At 37.9% G+C, this 22958-nt stretch overlaps 1 protein-coding gene across 3 annotated transcripts in view; it reads right to left on the bottom strand.

Moving 5' to 3' along the window:
• DZIP1 (DAZ interacting zinc finger protein 1) overlaps positions 1-22958 on the bottom strand; it is an 85669-nt gene that overhangs the window by 29705 nt on the left and 33006 nt on the right. For all 3 annotated transcript variants that reach the window (XM_072622104.1, XM_072622105.1, XM_072622106.1), the window contains exons 8-12: positions 22634-22696; positions 11506-11646; positions 8561-8609; positions 7169-7219; positions 4590-4646 (exon numbers count right to left, since the gene is read on the bottom strand). In XM_072622104.1, coding sequence (XP_072478205.1) covers positions 4590-4646; positions 7169-7219; positions 8561-8609; positions 11506-11646; positions 22634-22696 — 361 coding nt within the window. The remainder of the gene's footprint in view (positions 1-4589; positions 4647-7168; positions 7220-8560; positions 8610-11505; positions 11647-22633; positions 22697-22958) is intronic.

Below are 22958 nucleotides of genomic sequence, written 5' to 3'. Positions count from 1 at the left end.
TATCTACATTTTTCTGTGTTTGCAATTTCATACTTGAACTGAGTTCATGGATATCTGTTACATATCAGAGATATCATAAGACTTAAGAGTCTTAGTGATTAACACTTCTACTTTCTTATTTTTACAAATGTCTTCATTTCACCTAATTATCCAGAATGGGTATTATCACAACAAAAATTAACTCGTATGTGTGTGTGTGTGTGTGTGTGTGTGTGTGAAACAAAGACTCTAAATGAGTACTATTTTACAAATACTAAGGAGAACGTAATCAACAGTCAGTTTACTGGACTTGATACATTATTGAATGAACTCAAAGGCTGATTCTAGAACCAGTCAAATTTTTAGCCACATCATCCACATGGACCAACAAGCAATGGTTCTTCTCATCAGCTGAAGACACAGTATGAAGTACTGGCATAGGGAGCATGTCCGGTAAGTTTTCTATGTGTGTCTGTCCACTGTTACACCTTCTTTCATTGAATAACTCTAGGGCTGTGTGAAATTCAGTTTGAGAAATTCAGAGCGGCCAAACACTGGAGGTGGTGTCAGAGGGCCTGTGCTCAGGCTCAGGGACCTTGGATAAATCACTTAATCTTTCCGAGGCTTAGGATGCTCATCTGTAAAATCAGCACACTGGACTACACTGGGTTCTACGGTCCATCTAACTCTAGGATCCCAGGACTCTGCTCCTTTTTTAGCTCAAGAGCAGGAGGCAACATGGTACAGAGGAAAGAATGGTCAGGAAAGAGGTGAAGTCATATCACTGCTGCTAATACTCATGAGCTCTCTTACCCTGGGCAAGTCATTTTCACCTTCGTAAGCTTTGGTTTCCTCATTGTAAAGTAAAAACCAAACTTCACAGGGTTGTTGTTAAGAAAGTGCATTATAAACTTCAAAGCTTTACAGAAATCTGAGTTATTACTATTAGGTGCCCTACTGTGACACTGCCCACTGTTAGGTAGACCATCTGATGATCTTTACTCCTTTCCATCACCTGCATCTGAAGGGTTTTCCCTATTCTGTTACTATAGTTAAGAATACTTTAAAATGACAATAACTATTCCTCTGGGGAAAAAAAACCCAAAACATTATGTACCTGCCACCACTACATGATAAGCTAATGCCTCACTGCTCCCCACTCCATTTCACTACTACCTTGCTGATTTTCATTTTATTCCAGATCTAACAGTTATAAACAATTTATTTAGTGAGAAAGATGCTGCAAAAAATTTATTGATATTTTATAACCTAGGAAATATTGCACTGTGAAAGTTTCTCCTATATGGTATTCTGCAAGACTATGGTTTTCTATATTGCTTGTGTAAGCTGGCATGGCGGGGGTGGGAGGAGGGAATCAGTTAATAATATTTCTGTCTTACAAATTCAAGAATCTATATGACATACTATATCTTACTTGCGAGACAGGTGTTGTTCTATCTCCAATCAGCATCAAAACCCCAGGCCCATGTTTATCATTTTACATTTATCATACCAGTTGGAACAATTTAAAACAATTTTGCATGCCTGGCTAGTGAAATGACCCGTTAAGTTTCATAACCCTGATATATCTTATTCTGAATGTAAACATGGTGAGAACAGCAATGCTAAATTCTGATTTTAAAAATTTAAGCTTTAAGAACATCTAAACTCCAGTGTGGCAGACATTTTTTGTTCCTGTAAGTTAAAACCATTTACTTGAGTCCTAGCTATACAACAAAAGACAAATAAACGGTTTTAATTTAGAAGGGAAAAAAAAGTCTGCTGCCCCTCTTTCCACATTTTTATAGAAAGTACTTAGAAGCTCTGACAAAGCTTTTTAGCATCATTACCATAAAAAGATGAAAAAATCGCCTACCTTAAATTTTAGTTCACTCTAAAACAAAGTGAGAAGCCAAGTGATAAGCTCAGATGACATCTGAGTTTCAAATAATACAGATCAAAATAAACTCTACAAATGATACCTCTGTGTTTCTGGTCACTCTTACATCAGAATTCATCCATTACTCTAGGGGGGAAGTATTCTATAGTGTCTGTTCATTACTAAGAAATTCATTCCTCAGTTTTTGACCAGGAAAACCCTAGGATAGTACAGCACTGGATGACAGAAAAAGTAATTATTTTATCCAGAATCCAATTCTCATCCTAACTACTACCTTAAATATCTTAAGAGCTGATACTGAACAACACATCGTCAGAACATAGTGCCATGGCAGTTATGAAAGACTGCTGTTTTGTATGAAAAATGAAATGAATATTCCATAGACACTTCACTTTTACATTAACTGTTTTGCCCATTAGGGAGGGAAGGACTATTAATCCTAAGAGTATAGATGTTTTTAACTAAAGATGATGGATATTTTTCCCTTGGTCTGTACCTGTGATTTATTGTTATACTGAACTTCCAGTGTGCAAACTCTCTCTGTCAATGCAGACCAGCAGGAATCCTGTATTTCATATTAGAGGATTGTTTGGAGACAATAAGAAATTAGTGTCACGTAGCTAGTAACTGATTCCCAAGTGAGACCAGAGTCCCCAACATTTATGTATTTAAGAGTTATTCTTTCCTTCATTTGAAGCTTCACAGTCAACTGTGTGAGGGCATTAGGGGTGCCAATCAAGAAGAAAGGGTTTGACTGCTCTTAGTGACAGTTTTTCCCTTTCTAATGAGCTGGAGAATCAAGCTGACAGAAAAATCCAGTGGCCTCGCTCTCCTTCCTGGGCTCACAGGTCACAGAGAAGGAAGCATGCCAGCATCACCATCTTTCCCCCTGGCACCTGGCATTTCAAAGAACTAGGAAGCCACAAGGGAACAGGGGAGGGAGATTAGGGGCAGAAAATGACTGAATTAATCAGGGGCCTGCTGGAGCTAGCTTATACCAACTTCTGCGAACCAAATGTTAACTATTTAGTTGGAGCATTTATACCTTGATGACTGGAAAACGCCACCTTTGGGATTTGACTTAATGTTCTGTTGACTATCTCGATTTAAGAAAGGGATGGAGAAAATGTGAATTAATGCACATTAAACTTAAAAATGTGTCCTGCATACTACTATTTTTTTCTCAGGAAAGCCAATTACACATTTACCAAGACACCCCTGATACTAACTAACCCTAGGTATCTCAAGACATCTACTTACTATTCAGTATTTCTTTGACATCAGAAATAACCTTGATGTAGTGAACCACAGAATGAAAATGATATGTAGTAAATGCTAACCTTTTATTATGAAATATAGAAGGCTGATGAAAATGAAGATAGGAAGGACAGGAAAAAGACACAAAAACCTACTAATAGAAGAAAAAAGATAAATAATCAGCAACATTATACCAAAATTTTAATCCTCCTGTTAAAATGATGAAATAGGATAAAAGTAGAAATATTATGGGTGAGAAATGGCAATTTTTGCACAATTAATTCTTGCAGCAATTTTTCTTGGAGGTACAATATTGGAGAACTCCTATAAATAATCAACATGAAAATCTGTGCCATTACACCGTGTGGGAAAAATTTGTATGGTCCACATACCTATGGAACTATAAAATGTACATACCAAAGGAAGTATAAGTAGAGAATGTATAGATTGTATACTGAAGACATATATTTAAAAGACACTGATCACCAGGAATAAGGAGAAATAAATCCTAATAAACAACTTCATCAGTTAGATGGTGAGTAAAAGAAATATTTTTTAGAAAGCCATCTGGGCAAAGCACATTATGCGCAGGGCAGAGTGCTTGTTAAGACAATAGGTTCAGGTAGACAGACCAATTAGTTCAACTATAATATCTTAGATTGAAGGCTACCATTAGAAGATGGGATAGAGCAGATAGTTGTACTTGCCACCAAATAGCTTCTGGAAGTATTAATAATTTAAGATAGGAAAAGGATAGTTTCTGTTACCATAGTTTATAGATACTGTGGAGTAGATTGTCTTAAAAAAGAGTATTTGATCATAATGTCACAAACTTTAAAATAAAATTAAATATAGCTACAAATATTCTTATAATCTACATGACTTTTTAAAATAAGATTTGTCACTTTTAGTAACACTTTTAATATCAACCTTCTTGAAAAAAGATCTAGTCATTTGGATGACGCATTGATCCAATGGGCAAAAGTCTCTTCCAGTGGGTCCTAATTTTTCTTTTGGTCAATATCACATGACTTTTATAGATTTCTTTGCCCATCCAATCACTGAAACTTCCTTAAAAAAAAATGTGACTTTCTGTTACATTCAAAGTTAAAAAAACAATCACACATGCCCTGTGGCTTGTAATGGGTGGTTGGTCTACTATAAAGTTGGCATTTTTTCTTACTTAACATCAATCGCCAAAAATCACACATGAGAAGAAATACTATTTGGGGGAAAAAAAGTTAAAATCCATATTTGAAGTTACTACCAATCAATGCATATACTTTATAATTTCTGATCTTAATAAAGTCAAATATGGAGATTAGTTCTATTAAGTGTTCTGTGATCATTAAATATTTTCTGTTCTATTTACCCGATAGAAGTACTTTCAGTTAATAAGTTATCTGAGTGTGGCAACTTCACATAAAATACTGAATCAACCGCTGAAACTTACCACGAGCTATTGTTTGACTTGATTTAGAATCTGAACTCTTTGATGCTGAAGCATTCACTGAAACGGTATAAAAAAAAAGGAGCAAACCGAGTTTCATAATTAAATCAAAATAATCTGAGCATGACAACAAATAAAGCCTATTCAAATCAGGCATGATTACAAGAGAATATTAACATTTCTTTCTATATAAAAGATAAAACATTTTCAACTAATTCAGAGTTTAAAAAAAAATTTAAATCATACCGTACACGGGATCTTGAGAGATTGTGTGGCCCTCTTCTAGACTTTAGGAGGAAATCTATTCCAAACTGATGAGCATTTATGCTCTGAATTTTTAAAGTGAAAAAGCCCCTTTCTGAATGTTTAACAGTTTTTTTCTGTATTCCCTTTTGCACAACCTTATGTTCTATAGTGGCATTTATTTGTGCATTTTGTTTTTCTACCTTAGTTGAACTTAATCCACTGCCTTTATCCCTCCATTCCATTTTATATAGACTTTTTCTCTAGTGTAACATGGTAATTTAAATTAAAAGGATTGTTTACTATCTGGCCACTACCCTGAAACAAGAAGTCAAGCGTCACTGGAGATTCTATTATGACCAACGGTCCTCATTTACAAAATGATTGGTTAGGCTTTTTCCTACAGCTTATGACTATAGAACAGTACTGTATCCACATATTATTTTTCAGTAAACTGACCTAGCTGTCACGTAGCTCAGGTTTCCCATTTATGGGTGGTTTCAGTAGCCTTTTAGCGGGGTTGGGAAGGGGGAAAGTAGGAAGGGGATAGAAATGGATTTGCAATTTTGTTTATTTGAACTTCCTAGTGTGGAGGGAAGGGAAAGGGAAATAAACATTTATTAAGGCCCAACTGTGCACCAGGCACCATACTATACAACTATCATCTCATTCCATCTTCACAACAATCCTGTGAGGAAGACCCTATTATTTCACCCATTTTACAGTTGAGGAAACTGAGGCAGATGGAGGCTAAGTGCTTGGTCCAGTGTCACACACCTACTAAGTGTCGGAGACCAAATCTGAACTCAGTTTTTTCTGATGTCAGACTCAGCCACCTAGCTGCCTCTAGGTGTGGAAGCTACAAATCAGCATTTCACCGGTAGCCTGAGGCACTGAGATGTTAAGGGATTTATGTGTAGTCACACAGCCAGAAACTTGTAAGAGGCAGGACTAAGGTTGGTCACCATCTACACACTACCCTATGACTTCTCTCTTCTGTAGCCCACGTACTTGTTGATCAATTTAGTTCTAACTGTTCCTATCTCTTTCCTCTCTCTTTTTTTCAGTCTGTAGAGTGATACCATTCTCTAATTCATGAGAAATATAGTTGTTTCTCCAACATTTTGAAGTCTATGACATCTGAACCATGCTCCCAAATCTGCAGACCGCAGGGGTCACCAGAAAAGCCTTATTAGCTAAAACCATCCATCAACCTTTTCTCTTCAGGAGCATGAATCCCCTCTTATAATATGTTGCCCAATCAAATTTTAACTCTTCTTAACTCCCAGTCCCATCTTCATCGACTCCACCTCTCCTTCCCTACCTTGAATTTCTAGTTCTTATCTAAGAGCCTCTGAAACATATTTGCATTTTTTTTTACTTATTTCTCATTGCATTTTCTTCTTCACAATTTTTCTTCATCCTCTGTTTTACTGAATTTAAATAAAAATCCATTAAAAATCCAAATCGTTATTTTTTAAAGAACATAATCCATAAATGTTTAAGATGTTGGAGCCATGCTTTCAGTGGCATACAGTGGTTGTAGAGTCAGGAAGACTTGAGTTCAAACCCTGCCAGAAACACTTAATGACTGTGTGACCCCAGGCAAGTCTCCTCAGCTATAAAATGGGGTTAATAACAACACCCGCTTCCCAGGTTTGATGTGAGGATCAAGTGAAATATTAGTGAAATGTTTTACAAACATTAAGGTACCACATAAATGCTAGCTATCATTAATATTACTATTATTAAAATTTAACCACATTCAATAGTTAGGACAGTTGGGCATAAGTGATAACTTAACCTCACCACGGATACTGGGTAAGTATTTGACACTGAATCGCAAAGCTACTGCAGCCACAGAATAAAAGCATTCCCCTTAGCTCTGTAACAATGAGAAACTCAACGGCCCTAACAACACCTAAATGGGGCCAACACCACAGACAGAGAGTGCGTTACTTTATACCTCTCATATACTTCTAAGATACCTCTCCTATTGGGAAATCGCACGGCAAATAACTGAGAAATGTGCCAGAAGGAACTCCTAATAGCATCCTGCTAAACAGAACAGAATAAATGAGATTGAAATTAATCCAGATCACCATACATAAAGGCATACAGGTCTGTTTTAACAGCTACAATAATATTGATTGCATACATGAAAAATGTGCTTTAGAACAAGCCCAAATACAGACAATCACAGTAAAAGTCAAAATGGAATCTCTAAAGTATGTGTATACGCAGAGAAATATTTCCAAGGTTAATAAATAAGCAAATATTGTACTGCTTTAGCTCAAGAATGATGTAGCATTCTCAATGAGTCTGTTATAAAAGCTTACTTTGTATAATTGGTACAGGTTTTTCCAAAGTCTGCCTTACAAAAGGATTCCCTGAAATATCAAAATAAGAAAAAAAAAATAACGGTCAGACTGAAAGAATATCCTTTAACTACAGAACTGAATATTATTTGTAAATTAAAATATTTTGTCTTCTTTAAAATTTAACCTTTGACTCATACAATTGCGAGATGTGTTAAAAGTTAGCAGACTATGTTAATGAGTCATTCTTCTCCCCACAAAAAAAACAACATTCACTAAGTATATATGGATTAAATTTTTTAAAAGCAGAGAATGCTACATGCCATTTTTGTAATGACTCAGTGACAATTTCTAAATACAATATAGAAACTCTCAAAATCTCTCCTATGGTGCGAAGAAATTTCTTCTTCCCCATCAAGCCAGGTAAGGCTTTTTCCAGTTGGCAGCAAAGCCAAGGATTTCCAGCCTTGACATTGTCAGGCTTTACTGGCAATCCTGTGCTTATAAAGTAGCTCCAAGGCCAAGCTAGAATTTCCTTCCAGTCTTAAATCACAGAATAGAAACAGCATTTCAGTCATACAGACAGCAACTTGTGAATGTGGCCAATAGGTTAAATCAATTCTAACTCGTATGTTTTAAAGTGTTGTCATTAACTCACGAGATCAACTTTGCATCTACACATATACAGATAGTATACATGTATATACTCACATATATATGCATGTACTGCATCTACACACATATACATGTGTGAATCTGTGTCTATAAAAAAAATCTATGCAGAACAAACAGCCTCTTAATAAATCAATAATCTATGACTTCACTGGAATAAGTACTCCCTCCACTAATGTAAGTCTGAACACTACTATGACTTAGCAGAGAGTTTTTGTGTGCTGATGTAGTCCCCAAATTCATTACTCTGTGAGCCAAGCTTCACCCACACCCCAAAAATTATAAATTAAGTAGTAAGTGCCTAGTATATGCCTGAACACTCAAATCTCAAATGGATCTGTAGGTCTCATCCATTTGGATAACCCTACAACAATAAAGATCACAACCTATCCATGCCTTCTCATTCAGCTTCCCCTTTCGTGCTCACACCTTCCCATAAATTCAACACAGGCCACCATTAGTCTACACAATGTGTTTAACGTTTTGTCCTTATTTTTCTTAACACTTCAAGGTCACCAATGGAGTCATCTGACTTGTGACTAGCTCTCACCAAATGACAGGACTATTTTCTTTGGGTACTATGCTCAAAAAAAATTTTTTTAATTAGTTTTTAAAAAAGATCAGTTATATTATGGTAAAATACCTCCCAAATTTAAATATCAAGTATTATAACACATAAAAAACTATTTGATTGAGGGCTGGTGCCCATGGCTATAAGCAGTGTGACGCAGTTCAACTTACCATTCTGCTCGTTGATTGTGTGTAATGGTTTGCTGGCAAACTCTTTAATCTGCAAAGAAAAAAACCTACTAGAGTAGCCCACATAAAACTGGAAATGGACTTAGACTGGCGGAGTGTAGAGCATAACTGTCATTGCATTAAAATTTGCTCTTAATTCTACAAAAATAGATTATTCCCTATTTTAGAAATACCCCTGCAAGGGAAAATCCCAGAAATGTGAAGTTTAGATCTGTTCATTTAATTACTTAGTTACTTATTACTAATTTTTATCTTAAATTTTTTTCTTTTTCTATTGGAACAACTCAGTTACTGTTACTCTAAAACATAGATTTTTTTTCCCTTTACTATGCTGGTGGTTCATGTTCAGTGTTTACAAGCGATCACAGAAGGAGCTGGTTATTCTTCAAAATTCTTACTTCAGTATTTTAATAGATTCGTATTCGTGGTGCCTGGCACATAGTAGGCACTTGTGATTGGTTGATTTGTGATTTCATCAGCACAGGTACTAGGAGTGGGACTCTCCTTTGCCTTCCTTTGTGGCCCCAAAGCTTAGTGCAGTACCTGACGCAGCAAGAACTGACTTCACTCTCTTGTCTTGACTTGGAACAACAATAATCATAAAAACAAAAACTCCAGAGCCAATTCTCAGGGGGAAAGCTTTTCTAAAAATAGCTAGGCTGATCTTCCAATCCATCAGCAAGCATTTATAAAGCAAGCACTTACTACATATGTCAATTACTATGGGGATAAAAATCCAGTGGTCTCCTCTGTTATTCTATGGGAGAAGAAATAGATATTTGCATGTTTATGTGTGCATATGTATATACACATATATTATACCACATATATGTACATGTGTATACACACATGCACTGTGTGTATATACATACATTACATCTACACATATATAGTATACATGTATAAACACACATATATGCATAAATACTACACCTGCACACACATATCTATATCTATCTATCTATCTATCTATTTATCTATCTATCTATACATGTGTGAATCTGTGTACAAAGTAATTTTTTTTTGCAGGGTGGGGGAAGCCACTAGAAGCTCAAAGGAATCAGAAAAGACCTCATATAGAAGGACATTGCAGCTGACCAAGAAAAACAGAGATTCTAAGATGCAGAGGTGAGGAGACATTCATTCTAGACATGAGGGAAAGGCAAGGTGAAAGTCTGAAACTAGGAGGTAGAATGTTATACGTGAGGAACAACAGGAAGGCCGGTTTGGCTGAACCAAAATTATTCTACAGAAAATAATCTATGACAAGGCTGGAAAAGTAGGTTGAAACTATGTCAAAACAGACTTTAAATGTCAAACAAAGATGTTTTTAATTTGTTCTTAGGAGCAATTGGGAGCCACTGGAATTAACTGAGCAGGGCAGTGACTTGCTTTAGAAAAATCATTTTGGTATTTGACATTTGTGTGAATGATGGATAGGAATGGGCAGAGATTTAAACACAAGGTGACAAATTAGGCTTTCAGGCAAGGGATGACAAGGTCCTAAATCAGAGAGGTAAGAAGCAGAGAGATAGGAGAGATGTAGTGGTAGAACTGACAAAATTTGACAACTGATTGGATATGTGGTTGAGGGTGAGTGAGGAGTCATTGTAAGAGAAAGGGTGAACTCACCCCAATCCATTTGAGTTCTGATGCCTTAAGTAGGTGAGAACATGTCTAAAACAATCAATCAAAATAATCCAGACAAGAGTGAAAGTCTTTGAAAGTCATTGGATGAAGTGAAAAGATAATGAGCAGGAAATCTGTTCTAAGAGGCTGGGAAATTTGGTCATGCCTTGGGGGAAGGGGTTACCTATAAATTATCAAATAGGAAGGGACCCATTTGAAAATCTGGAGTCTGTGTGGAGTTCTAACTGAACACCCCATGGGTGGGGGAAATGGAAAAAGAGGTCTCAGTTTGGGCCTTGGCCAGGTCTCTTTCCCCATCCCTCCTACCTTTGACCAAGCGAGGACATTCCGACTTGGGAGGGTATGGGAGATGTTGGATTTCCCATCTTTCTATCTGTACCCTAAATAACATCCCCACATCGACTGGTGGCAGTCTTCAACACTCCATGAATGGGAGAAAAAAAGGTCTTCCAGTTCTCCTTTATCATATGTGTTCTCTAAACACGAGACCATTTTTCCCTAGACTTGGTATGCATTCATGGAAGAGCTTTACAGACTTTTGAAGGAATGTTTTTGTACCAAATGTTCTTACTATACCACCAAAAGAAACATCCTTTCTCAAAGCTCTTCAAGGCTAGCTAACTAAATGATTCTCAACTAAAAATCATTGGGGAGGGGGAAGAGAGACAGAGAAGTACACCAGTGGGAGTTTAAGCCAATGACATTAGAGAATCACTACTGACTTCTCAGAAGCATCTCAAGGGGAAAATGAAGTCAATCTAGCTCTGGGAATATGACTTATTTTCAATGTCAGAGTTGGAATGATATCTAGGAGCCTGCATGGGCAAAAAAGGATGACTCCTGAGTAACTGCAAGAATGGTGGTGACCTTGACAGAAATAAAGAAGGTCAAAAAAGGGTGAGTCGAGGAGTTGAGTTTGAGATGTCTATGGGACATCTAAGTAAAATGCCCGAAAGGTAGATGGTGATGGAAGACTTTTAGAACGCAGGAGAGACCAGGGCTGGATATATACATCTGGGGAGTCATCTACAAAGAGATGATAATTAAACCCAGGTTTCTGTAAGGCCTGCCAAAGCTTGTGATATGTTCAAATAGCCATCAAGAATCTGGGTCACTTCCATGCCTGGATTAGACAACAGGGTAGGAGTGTAACTGAGAATTCATCACCTTATAATCCCCAAATATTCTAAAAGAAAACTAGTGTGCTTATACATGTGTGCTTGTACATGTACCCAAATAATTCACATCCAAAAAAAAAAAAACCAAACCAAACATACCTGCTGCTTCTGACTAATAATCAATTCATTCTGCTCTTGGAGTCGCTGCCCCAGTTCCTCTATTCTTTTCTTATAAAAAACATTACTTGCATTCAGATCTTCTATCATAGATGTTCGAAGTTTCTCTATATGTGACAGGAGCTAAAAAAAGTTGGGTAAAACACAATTTTATAAGTCTCATGCAAAATATCTTTACTTTATCTGCTAAACACACCATTCAACAATCACACCACTCTGGTGTACCAATAAACAATAAAATGTTGATGTGATGGCAGGAAAGTTAGTCAAATTCTCAGTATTCTAAGCAACTTTCTAAGACCATAAGTAGCCAAGAAGGTTTTGATCAGCAATATGAAATTACTTTTCTGGTCCATATCCAACAGGAAAATGGGAGAAAGAATCATATTAAACCAGGGTTTTTTAATATTTATTTTTATCATTATCATGGACCCATCAGGCAAAGCCTATGGACCCCTTCTCAGGATTTATTTAATAATTAAAGGAAATGCTAATTTTCAGTTAGAGATTAGTGAAAATAAAGATATAATTTTTTACCCATTCAAATCCACAAACCCCAGGTTAAGACCCATGGACGACTTAAAATGGCAGAATTAAAAAGAGTATAATTTTGGTATGGACTTTAAGGAAGCTCGTTGGTTATGATGAGAGGTAGGATGGTGGAAGGAAGGTATTATCTGGCTGTAAAAATCCAGATGAGACAAATAGAGCCTAAATCGAGGACAGAACAATTTCAAGTATAGTCTGCTTTTCTGAAAATGTACAATGAAGTAGTAGCAACCTAAAATTTCCCTAAAAGTGATTTTATATTGTAGATTAGCTCTGGATTTCAATAGGAAACTGGGTAACTGGAAATCTTAAGCATTCCTCTAGCAGAATAAAAGATTTTCTATATAGCATGAACAAAAACCTCTACTATTCCTATCAAGCTCAGCCGAGGGTGAGCTCCACACAGGCTCAACTTTTTTTTAAAAAGCAAGTTATACCACTTTAATCTTTTAAAAAAATCTTCTCAAGACTAAAAAAAAAAAAAAAAAAAAATCAACATTATTTTACAAGAGTGTCCAGATCAAGTAGGACAACTGCTCCACTGTATTCTGTCCTGGTCAGACCACATCTATAGTATCAGATGCATTTCTGCATACCACATAAAAGGAACACGGACAAACCAGAGAGTGTCCAGAGAAAGACAACCAGGATGCGAAGGGATTTGGAAACCACATCGTATGAAGTCAAATGAAGGGTGTTATGATGACCTTCAAATACCTTAAGGCAAGAGCTCTTTTTTCTTCTTTTTGAATTAATTTATTTCTAGTTTTCAACATTCATTTCCACCAGATTTTGAGTTCCAAATTTTCTCCCCATCTTTCCCCTTCCCCGCACCCCAGATGGCATGCATTCTGATCACCCCTTCCCCTCAGTACCCTCCCTTTTGTCATTCCCCCCTCTTATCCCTTCTACTTTCTTGAAGGGCAAGATAGATTTCTATACCCCATTAAAACAGGGGTTCCTAAACTTGGGTCTCCAGTGCTCAGCGGGGTCCATGGATACATTTCAGGAAGGAGGAAGGAAAGGGAACAAGAATGCATATAATGTCTATTGTGTACCAGGCATTTCCTAAGCGCTTTACAAATATCTCACTTGATGCTATCAACAACCCTACAAGGTTAAGTGTTACTGCTAGCTCCATTTTACAGCTGAGGAGACTGAGACAAACAGAACTCTAGCTACTGTACCAATTAGCTACCTCTTTTTTTAAACATTGTAATAACTGTATTTTGATTTTTTTCCTTTGTCATACTTGTATTTCGTTTAATGCATTTAAAAGCATTTTTGAGAAGGGGTTCACAGGCTTCACCAAAGGCCAGAGGGGTCCACAGCACAAAAAAATGTTAACGACTCCCACCTGAAGTGTCCAGGGCTTTCATGGGAAACAGAAAGTGGACCTGTTTTTGTACTGCTCCAGTAGGGAGAAGACATGGTGAGGGTGGGAAATGGGAATTGGAGTAAAGCATAGGGTGGTGAAAAGGCTGACGGATTTCACCTCGATGCTAAGAATTGTATTGTTCTCTAACATTTAGAGTTGTCCCAGGAATATTGAGGTATACTCTAACTATTTGTGAGTCAAGCTGTAGAGAGGTGGAATTTACCCTGGATGAGAGGCTGAACCATATAACATCTAAGGTTCTTTCAAATTCTACAGGACTATTGGTATCACAGGAATATATGAATTTTGTTTTCTTCTGCCCTTCCCTGTTTTTTCTGTCTTATGCCCAAGGCCTGGAACTGAAATTTCATCACCCCCTCCCTGCCACTCAACCACCAGTGGTACTTGTGCTGGGGAAGATGCTGATCCCCTGGCCTAGACTAAGGTTATTTACTGCCTTAAGGATTAAGAGTAATGGGCACTTGGGTGTGGTAGTACACCTGTAATCCTTGCTGCCAAGGGGGTGGAGGCTGGAAGCCTGGGAGTTCTGAGCTTTAGTGGGCATCCACACTGTTTGGCATGAATATGCTGAGCTTGCAGGAATGAATGAGTGGGGGTCACCAGCAGATTGCTTAAGAAAAGTTGAACTCTTCTGGGGTGGAAATGAAAAAACTCAAAGCTCCCTATGACAATCAGTAGTGGATATAGGCTACGCCTATGCTGGACAAAATAGGGAGCCCCAGTCATTAAGAAATAATAATAATGACAGGAAGACTGAGGTCATGTTGCAGAACTATCTAGATGTTCAAAGAAAAACTGAATGATCAATTCAGTAAATGCTTTTTGAAATGCAGTGAAAATAAAATCGAACAGAAGTGGCATTAGGCCCTGTGGTCGGAAGCTGTGAACAAAGGCAGGGACATATAATGTGAGAAACTCATCTCTATGAGGCTTAATTTGGGCTGGCAACATAAACATCTTTCAATAGATCTTGTATATGGGGTGCTACATGGAACAGAGTGAGGAGAAAGGTTTAGCAGCAGAGAGAGCTATATATGTCATTTTCATAGCTAAAATCGTAAGACAGGAAGGATAGTATTGACCAGTCTTGAAATCTAAGAAAACGTATACAGTATTCCTTTTTCAAAGGAAAAAAACAGAACCAAAAGGACAGAATGCACTCACTACAATGATACAGGGGAAAAATGTGAATTTTAGAATGTATGGAACAAGTATCTTCATCAAGGTTCAGTGCCTGAAAAATTGTTATGATACTTTTATACATTAAAATGAGGTCTGGTTTAAAATGCATTAAAGTAAATTAATTTAATTAAAACAATTACTAAGCAAGTTTCATTGGTTGTGCAGATGTTTAATGTTAATTTCTAATTAAACATTAAAAAATTTTAAATGTATGGCATCAAACAAAGAGCCTTGCAAGAAAGCACTGGCAACTTACAAATAACAAAAAGCTATCGACAGAAAAGGGCACCATTGGAACCAATGAGACAAACCAGACAAAGATTAGCCAAGATTAGAAAATACGTTCAGGAGCAAGCGATGATTTAGTATAAAAACTACAGTATAGTTAGGGAGCACGAGGCAATAATCTCCTTTCGTCAATTTATCTCCTAAATCTTAGTCTTCTGACATGTCTGAGGTACAGGTGGATGTCCATAAGCATAAGTGACTATTTGCCTCCATTTCTACTGCAACTATAATCATTCCAAAAGGAGACTGCCAAGGAATCTAGGTAGAGCACTAAAAAATTGGCAAAGCCAAGTTCCCCAAAACAAAGAAATACAATATGTGCATTGTGGGGAACAGCAGGCATCGTTCATGTGGAATAATTAATGGCTAACTCCTTAGCCCTGAGATTACCAACTTGAATGAATATGCCTCCTCAACCAGGGTTTAAGGGTTAGGAAGAAAAAGTGAGCATCTTCTAACTGTCAAAGCCAGAAGATAGGGAAACAGTGTAGCCTAGCAGTCTGGAAAAAGCCCCACATCTCAGATATGGATGGCTGACCAACTTCCTCATCATACCCAGGGAAGTTTCACCTTGTAATTTCCAGGTTATAACTGGTTTAGCTTCCTTCTCTCCAAACCTTTTTATTTACCTATTTGACAAACAAATATTTTTTCCTTCCATCCAACTAGTGGCTGACCCTTCTACAAGAGGGTGGGGATAGCTCTATACGTTCTCTTCCAGCCAAATGACCGTTGCCATTCTGACCACAAGCTTCAACATAGCAGTTTTTAATGGGGATAAAAAAATTTTAAATAAATTTAAAAATCAACTGTGACATAAGTTGCAGATTTTAAAGTGACTTTGGGGGGAGGGCTCTGGGGCTGTAATTTTTATCAGTACAGGGACTCCCAATAAAGAAGTTAGAAAGCTTATATGTTACTTATAGGCTTAGGGAGTGCCCTAGAACATTATGAAGTTAATTGATTCAGCCACAGTCACACCATTGGCATGTGGACCACATGAAGACCAACGTAGACCTGATTCCTTTTGACTCCAAGGCAGCCCTATCTCCACTATACCAGGCTGCTCCCCACAGATAAAATAAAACACAGACATGATAAGTATGTCAAAGTGTTATGGGAAGTTTGAAGCCAGTAATAAGAAAAGCAGTTCAGAAGCCATAATAACAGGAAAGGGAAGAAGTTATAAAGGCTTGGGCCAAGATAGTGATTTTAGGAGAGTGCAAAGAAGCAGAAACATAAGAGACAGATGGTAGAGAGAGAACAGATAAGACTTGACAAATGAACAGATAGAAGAGGTCAGGGAAAGAGGACAACTCGGAAGGTGCAAATCTAGGTGAATGGAAGGATGGTAACACACTCAACGGAAACAGGGAAGTTTGGAGGAAGGGGATGTTTGAGGATAATGGAGTAAAATCCGATTACAACATCAGAAAGAAAATAAGCATCTAATTAAGTGCTAGATACTGCGCTAAGTGCTTTTAAACAAATATTACCTCATTTAATTCTCACAACAACCCTATTATTATCTTCCCCAGTTCACAATTGAGAAAACTGAGGCAAAGAAAAGTTAAGTAACTTGCCTGGGGTCACACAGCTATTAAGTGTCTAAGGACGGATTTGAACTCAGGTCTTCCTGACTCCAAGCCTAGCACTTGATCCTGTGCATCCTCAGCTAATGAATATACATCAGGGATGAACATTCACAAGAAACCATACCTGTCAGCAGAAAAACAGACCACAACCCACTAATTACTGGACCAACCCAACTCCAGAGCTGGAGATGCCATGGAAGGAGCTGCTATTACATGAGTGCCATCTTTACTAACTCAACCAATATATATTAAAATACTTGCTATTTGCTGATACCATGCAAAATTCTGGGTATGAATTTTGGCTAGAGCTAGAAGCAAAGGGTGGCTTAAGTATAGAATGTGTGAAAGAGGAGTAACAGAAAATAAGTCTGAATAAGGCGATCTGGATGGAGCCAGACCGGGGAGGCCCAGGATGAAGAGTTAATGCCTTGATATTATTTTCAATTAATTCAACAGACTCATTCCAGTTCAGTAAGAGTCTAGTATGTGTACTGCACTATGAAGGGCATTAAAGAGCCACAGGCTTAAAAAAAAAAAATCACAGAGAGCGTGCCCTCAAGGAGCCTGAACAGAGGACGAAAAATATACACAAAAACGATCATGCAAGTTAAATGTGCTAAATAGGCAGAAGGGATCCAATAGAGAGAGGAGGGAGATCTGGGAGGGATGGCTCGCTTCCTGATAAAGAGAGGAGGAAAAGCTTTAAGAAGCAGGACCCAGACCTAGGTTTTAGAGACTTCCAATGTATCTCTCAATCAAGAAGCATTTATAAAGTGGCTACTATGTGTCGGGCCCTGTGTTGGATCATGGGGAGAAAGAGAAAAAAATGAAACCGCTCCTGCCCTCAAGGAGGTTATATTCTACAGGAGAAGACAACATGTACTTCATAAAACTAGTCTGTTAAATGTACTCTTTGATCCAGTGACACTGTTCTCCTGCCTGTTCCATGAACCATCTCTCAGGTCCAGAGCATTTTCTCTGGCTGTCCCCATGCCTAGAATGTTCTCCTTTCTCTGATCTGCCTACTGACCTCTGCAGCTTTCTTCAAGCCCCATATAAAGTCCCACTTTCTACAGGAAGCCTTCCCTAACCCCTATTCCATTCCAGTGCCTTCCTTCTTTTAATTTGTGGGAAAACAGGAAGTAAGTTTTATTTCCACACATTGATTAGGGGGTGTGTGACCTAGTACAGTGAGGTGAAGATCAGAAAACTGCTGGGAATGCTCAATGAGTTGTTTGAGGGAAAGCCTATCAGAGGAGCACATGGCCAGGGCACAGTATTGCAAGAAAACCAAAGTTCAGAATTCTATAAGGGTCCTGCTCATTCTGACCTCATTGTAGTCCTTCCAGTAGCCATGCTGGAAGCTACTTGTTCCTTCAGGGGAAGGAATGTAGAAGGCATTCTCTACTCTGAACTCCATTTTAAATAAAATTTTCTTGATACCTTTTCGTGTGTCAAGTTCATCTCTAACAAATTATTTCCTATGTTTTACATGTTATCTCCCCCCATTGGATTGTAAGCTCCTTGGGGGTAGGGGTCATTTTTGTCCCTTTTTGTACTCCCAGCACTTTGCTGACACATAGTAGATGCTTAATAAATGCTGACTGACTGAATGAAATACACATGTAAGCAAGCACCAAATAAACACAAACTTAATTGGCGAAGGGAAAAGCACAAGCACTTGAGGTGATCAGGAAGTGCCATCTCTTACTTTATGCAGGGGGTGGAGTTTGAGCTAAGCTCTGAAGAACCTTGGGATTCTGAGAGGTGGAGGGGAAGAGAGAGAGAGAGAGAGAGCATTCCAGGAAGGAAGGACAGCCTATAAAAAAGCATAGAAATGAAATGTCATGTAAGATGGGCTATCATGGGTGAGGGAAAAGCAGAAGGCCAGTATGGATGCATCACAGAGTGAGCAGAGAGGAGGAGTCAATTATAATAAGGCCAGAAAGAGAGGTTGAAGCCTGGTTGTGAAGGCGTTTAAATATAAGACAGAAGAATTTTGCATTTGACTTGGTGAATGATGCAAGTCCTTAGATCTCACCATTATCCACTATGTTGACCAAAAACCTTGAAATTTCTGTCTGACTCTAACAATACATATCCCAACATACAAGGGGGGCCTGCTATCACAGGTTCTTGGATCTACATTCATAAAAGGAGAGGCAACTTTTGATGGTTAACAATCACTTTAATCAAGCACATGTATCATTCCTTTAACCAAACACATATAGCATTCACCTAGTTCAGGGGAGTCAGCACCCTGAACTTCAAAGAAAATACAGAGAAATTACTCCAACTGTCTGATCATAGTTACCAGAGAGGGAAGCACGACATCTGGGTTCTCAAAGCCTGGAGGACTCCTTAGCGACTACCCAGAGTCCTCATCTGGCCAAACAAACACTTCCAGTCAATAAGCCTCAAAATAAAATTGCACTTCAGAGTCTTTATATGCTTTTTAGAGTCAGAGGGCATCACATCCCTTGAGAACCAATGCCTCATTAACAAAAGGTGTGGACCTTCTTACAAATCTTCCCAGGCTGAGAATGGCTAGGAAAGATCCTCTTCAGTCACATTCAAAGAGAGACATTATACTTCTTGATTATATTACAACAAAAACAGCAAAAGATCCTATTTTATTTCATCTTACATTGACCATGAACTCCTAGCATTCCATCTCCCTATGCTTCACTTCTCCCTAAACCTATTCTTTGCCCTCACCTGGACCTTGAATCTTTCCACCCCTCTGGGCTTTCTCCAGGAGGCTTACCCTTCCTCTGATTTCATTGTCCTCTCCTCTCAATCTCAACTTGTCCACATCTCTTAAATCTCTTTGCCCCCTTGCCAATTTCCACTCACACCTCTCCAAATACCAGCCCTGGATTTTCCTACTATTCATGCCCTCCTGTTTTTTACTCAGAGATCGGTATTGACTGAAAAACTTACAGATTTTTATTATCTAATTCAGCACAATACATTGTATTCTTCCTGAATTGTTTCCATATCTCACTACCCAGAGAAGTGGCTCCAAATCTTTTCTTTTAACCTCAAGCCTCTCCTCTCACAGGAGGAACTTATCTCTATGGATCTGTCATGGAGAAAGATGAAATTATCTGAGACGAGCTCTCTTCTTACCTTCATTTATTCTCAAAACCCCTTGACATTATTCTGCATGAGACCCTCCCTTCCTCCAGTCTGATAATGAAGGGCCTTTCAAATTTCAAAACCTTTAACAATTGATAATTAGTCCATATAGAACCTTTGTGAAATAGTTAGTAGTGATAGTAGTAGTAGCAGTAGTAGTAGTAGTAGCAGTAATTGTAGTGGTGGTGGTAGCTAGAATTTATATGGCACTTGAAGGTTAGCAAAGCACTTTACAAATACTGTCTCATTTTATCTTCACAACAACCCTGCAAGGTAATCATCCTCCATAATAACTATTATAGCAACTAACATTTATACAGCCTTTTCTACAGGAAAACATCATGCTTTGCAATTACTGTCTCATTTGCTCCTCATGATAATCGTAGGAGGTAGGTGTTATCATTATTCTCGCTTTACAAATGAGGAAACTGAGGCAGAAGAAGTTAAATGACTTACCAAAGGTCACACAGCTAGTAGGTATCTGAGGTCCAATTTTACCCCAGATCATCCTGACTCCCAGTTCAGTACTCTACTATGACATCTAGTGGCTTAATCAAGTCATACAATGAGTAAAAGAATGATATATATATATTTTTTTTAATACTGTTTTATAGCTAAATTAACCTACTGGATCCTGGGAAAGAGCATAGATGAAGATGGAAATAAGAAAGGACGATCACTGACCAGAAGACAATTGGAGCCTCACATTTTCCCCTCCAATCTCAGCAGACAACACTAAGTTAGTTAAAATAAAGCATTGAGAAGCACATAGTTCTTGCTTGTTTTCCCATTTGATCAGAGGTTCTCTTAAAATCAGAGTAGGTTTGGAGACATGAAGTCCTGGGTTCATATCTTACCTCAAGTCACTTACCCGCTCTCAGAAACTACCATCTACTCTATTGCTAATGCTTAGTATTATGAACGGCACCTACAATGGAAGCTCAATGAATGCTGACTGACGACAAAATGAATACCGATAATAACAAAGCAAAGACAAGCAGGGTTAAATTCAACAAATAAACCTCTAATTTTTTAAACAATGGAAATTATTCAATATGCCGTTACCGAAGGAGGTCTTTCAGTCATGGAAACAAAAGTTTATGTTATCTAAGGTGGTTATAGTATTAATGGAGAAACATCAAAGTGCAGGATGAGTGTTTTTAAATAGTCACTTACCCAAACTTCATGGCAAGTAGAGACAAAAGAAAATTACTTTCATTTCAAAGAGTTTCAGATCATCTTATCCAGTTACCTCATTTTATAAGCGAGGAAATACAAGTGTGGATAAGGACTCTCCTACAGTGACGTATCATGTCGGGGCACAACCAGAACATGGACTCCTGGCTCCCAATCAGTTCAGTGCTCCTCCCAACACATAATGCTGTGGCCTCTCTCAGGAGATGGCAGGCTATCAAGTTTTTAATAATAATAAATCACATTCACATGACATTTTATTGATTTATGAAATGTTTTCCTCATAACAACCCCAAAAGGCAGGTCATGTAATTATTATTTTACAGGGAACTGAGACTTAGAGGTCAAATGATTTGCTCAAGGTCACACAATTTATAAATGGCAGAGGGAGATCCACTGCCTTCTATTTAAAAATTTTTCATCATTAAGAACTGTTTATTAAGCACCTGATGACATGGCATTCTGCTGGGTAGCAAGTTATCTTATTACCGTACAACTAAAACATTAAGGCTGTTTTCTGGGCAATGTACAGACGATTAGAACCAAAACTCTTGACATCCACGGAGAAAGGTAAACTTAGGTCATTAATAATGGCAGCCACTGGTTTTAGTTTGATGGGAATTTCTATGCAGGACTAGCTTTTCTATCTGAAGCTAAAACCGTAAAATGCAGAGATGGAAGGAAACGAGCATTTACTAAGCAACTGCTACGTACCAGGCACTTGACAAATATCATCCTATTTGATCCTCATAACAACCCTAGGAGGTGGATGCGGCCATGATCCTCATTTTACAGCTGAGGAAACTGAAGCAAATAGAGATTAGGTAACTTGCCCAGAATCACACAGCTGGTTAAGTGTCAGAGGTCAGATCCGAACTCACATCTTCCTGACTCCAGGACCAGCCCTCTATCCACTAGCTGCCACTTAGGTGCCTCAGAACTTCAAAGAACTCCAAAGGTCGTCAATTCTAGTCAATTAATTTTAGAGATGATGAAACTAAGGTCCGGAAATGGTCAGTGACTTGCCTTAGGTCACAGATATAGGAAGATAATATAGTCAAATATTCTAACTCCAAATACGGGGCATCAGCATTGTAAAGGTCAAATAAGATAATCTTGGCAAAGTGAGACAGTGTCTGATATATCTTGTAGGCAGTATTTAAATGCTTATCACCCTCCATGCACCTCCCCAATCACGAGTACTTTTCCGTCATCACATAATATGCTCAAATAAATAATTTTGAAAAATACATTTGTTTGCCCCCGCCTTAATCAATAAAATGACAACAGGGTATACACTATTGTTTTCTCCAATTAGTTCAGAGTTTTAAGGATACCTAATCAACCTTTACAGTCCCTCATTGATTTAGCAATAGATAGATCAGTAAAAAAGTAATAAGTGCTATCAGTCTTCTTTGCTTTAAGAATAACGTGTACACAGTAAGCACTTTAATAAGCAGAGGTCTACCAGGTACTGTTTAACTAATGGCTCCCCTTCCCAAATTTATGCATGATATACTTTTGCATCTAATCTCCATTATTAACATTTTCTCTATTACTTTCTTAAGTCCAGATAATAAGCCAATAACTCAAGTCCTGATTTATAGCATTTGCCAATTCCCAAGGTGTAAATGCTCATTACTGAAAATTTAACACTCATGAGTGGGTATGAGCCAGCTCATCCCTATAAGCGTCTGATAAATAAATATAAAATGAAACATGGTGAGTTTTCGCCTGGAAGCAGTCTGTTTGGTAATCTTACCCGGCCCTTTTCTTTTTTATGTTCCTGGTGAAGGGCTTGAACTCTAGAAGTCCACTTACTTTCCTGCAAGACAAAAAAGAACATTAAAGCTGTAATATTGCATCTGTCTTTAAAAAATCCATTCACAATGAAAGGTTTTCTTTTTAGCAGATATCTACGAAATCAAATTATGTGCTAACATTGTCTGAAGCATATACAATAAAACAAATTTTAAACGCATCTGCTTGTTATAGATTCTGCCTATCATAAAATTGACACTGGAATTTGAAGGTTATCTAGTCCAAATCCTTACTTCAAAGGGTATATGTATAGCTACCCATGACAT

The sequence above is a fragment of the Notamacropus eugenii genome, chromosome 6, assembly GCF_028372415.1.
Source record: "Notamacropus eugenii isolate mMacEug1 chromosome 6, mMacEug1.pri_v2, whole genome shotgun sequence".
NCBI lineage: Eukaryota > Metazoa > Chordata > Mammalia > Diprotodontia > Macropodidae > Notamacropus > Notamacropus eugenii.
The sequence above is the reverse complement of the archived record's forward strand: the minus strand, read 5'-3'. Positions and strand labels throughout refer to the sequence as shown.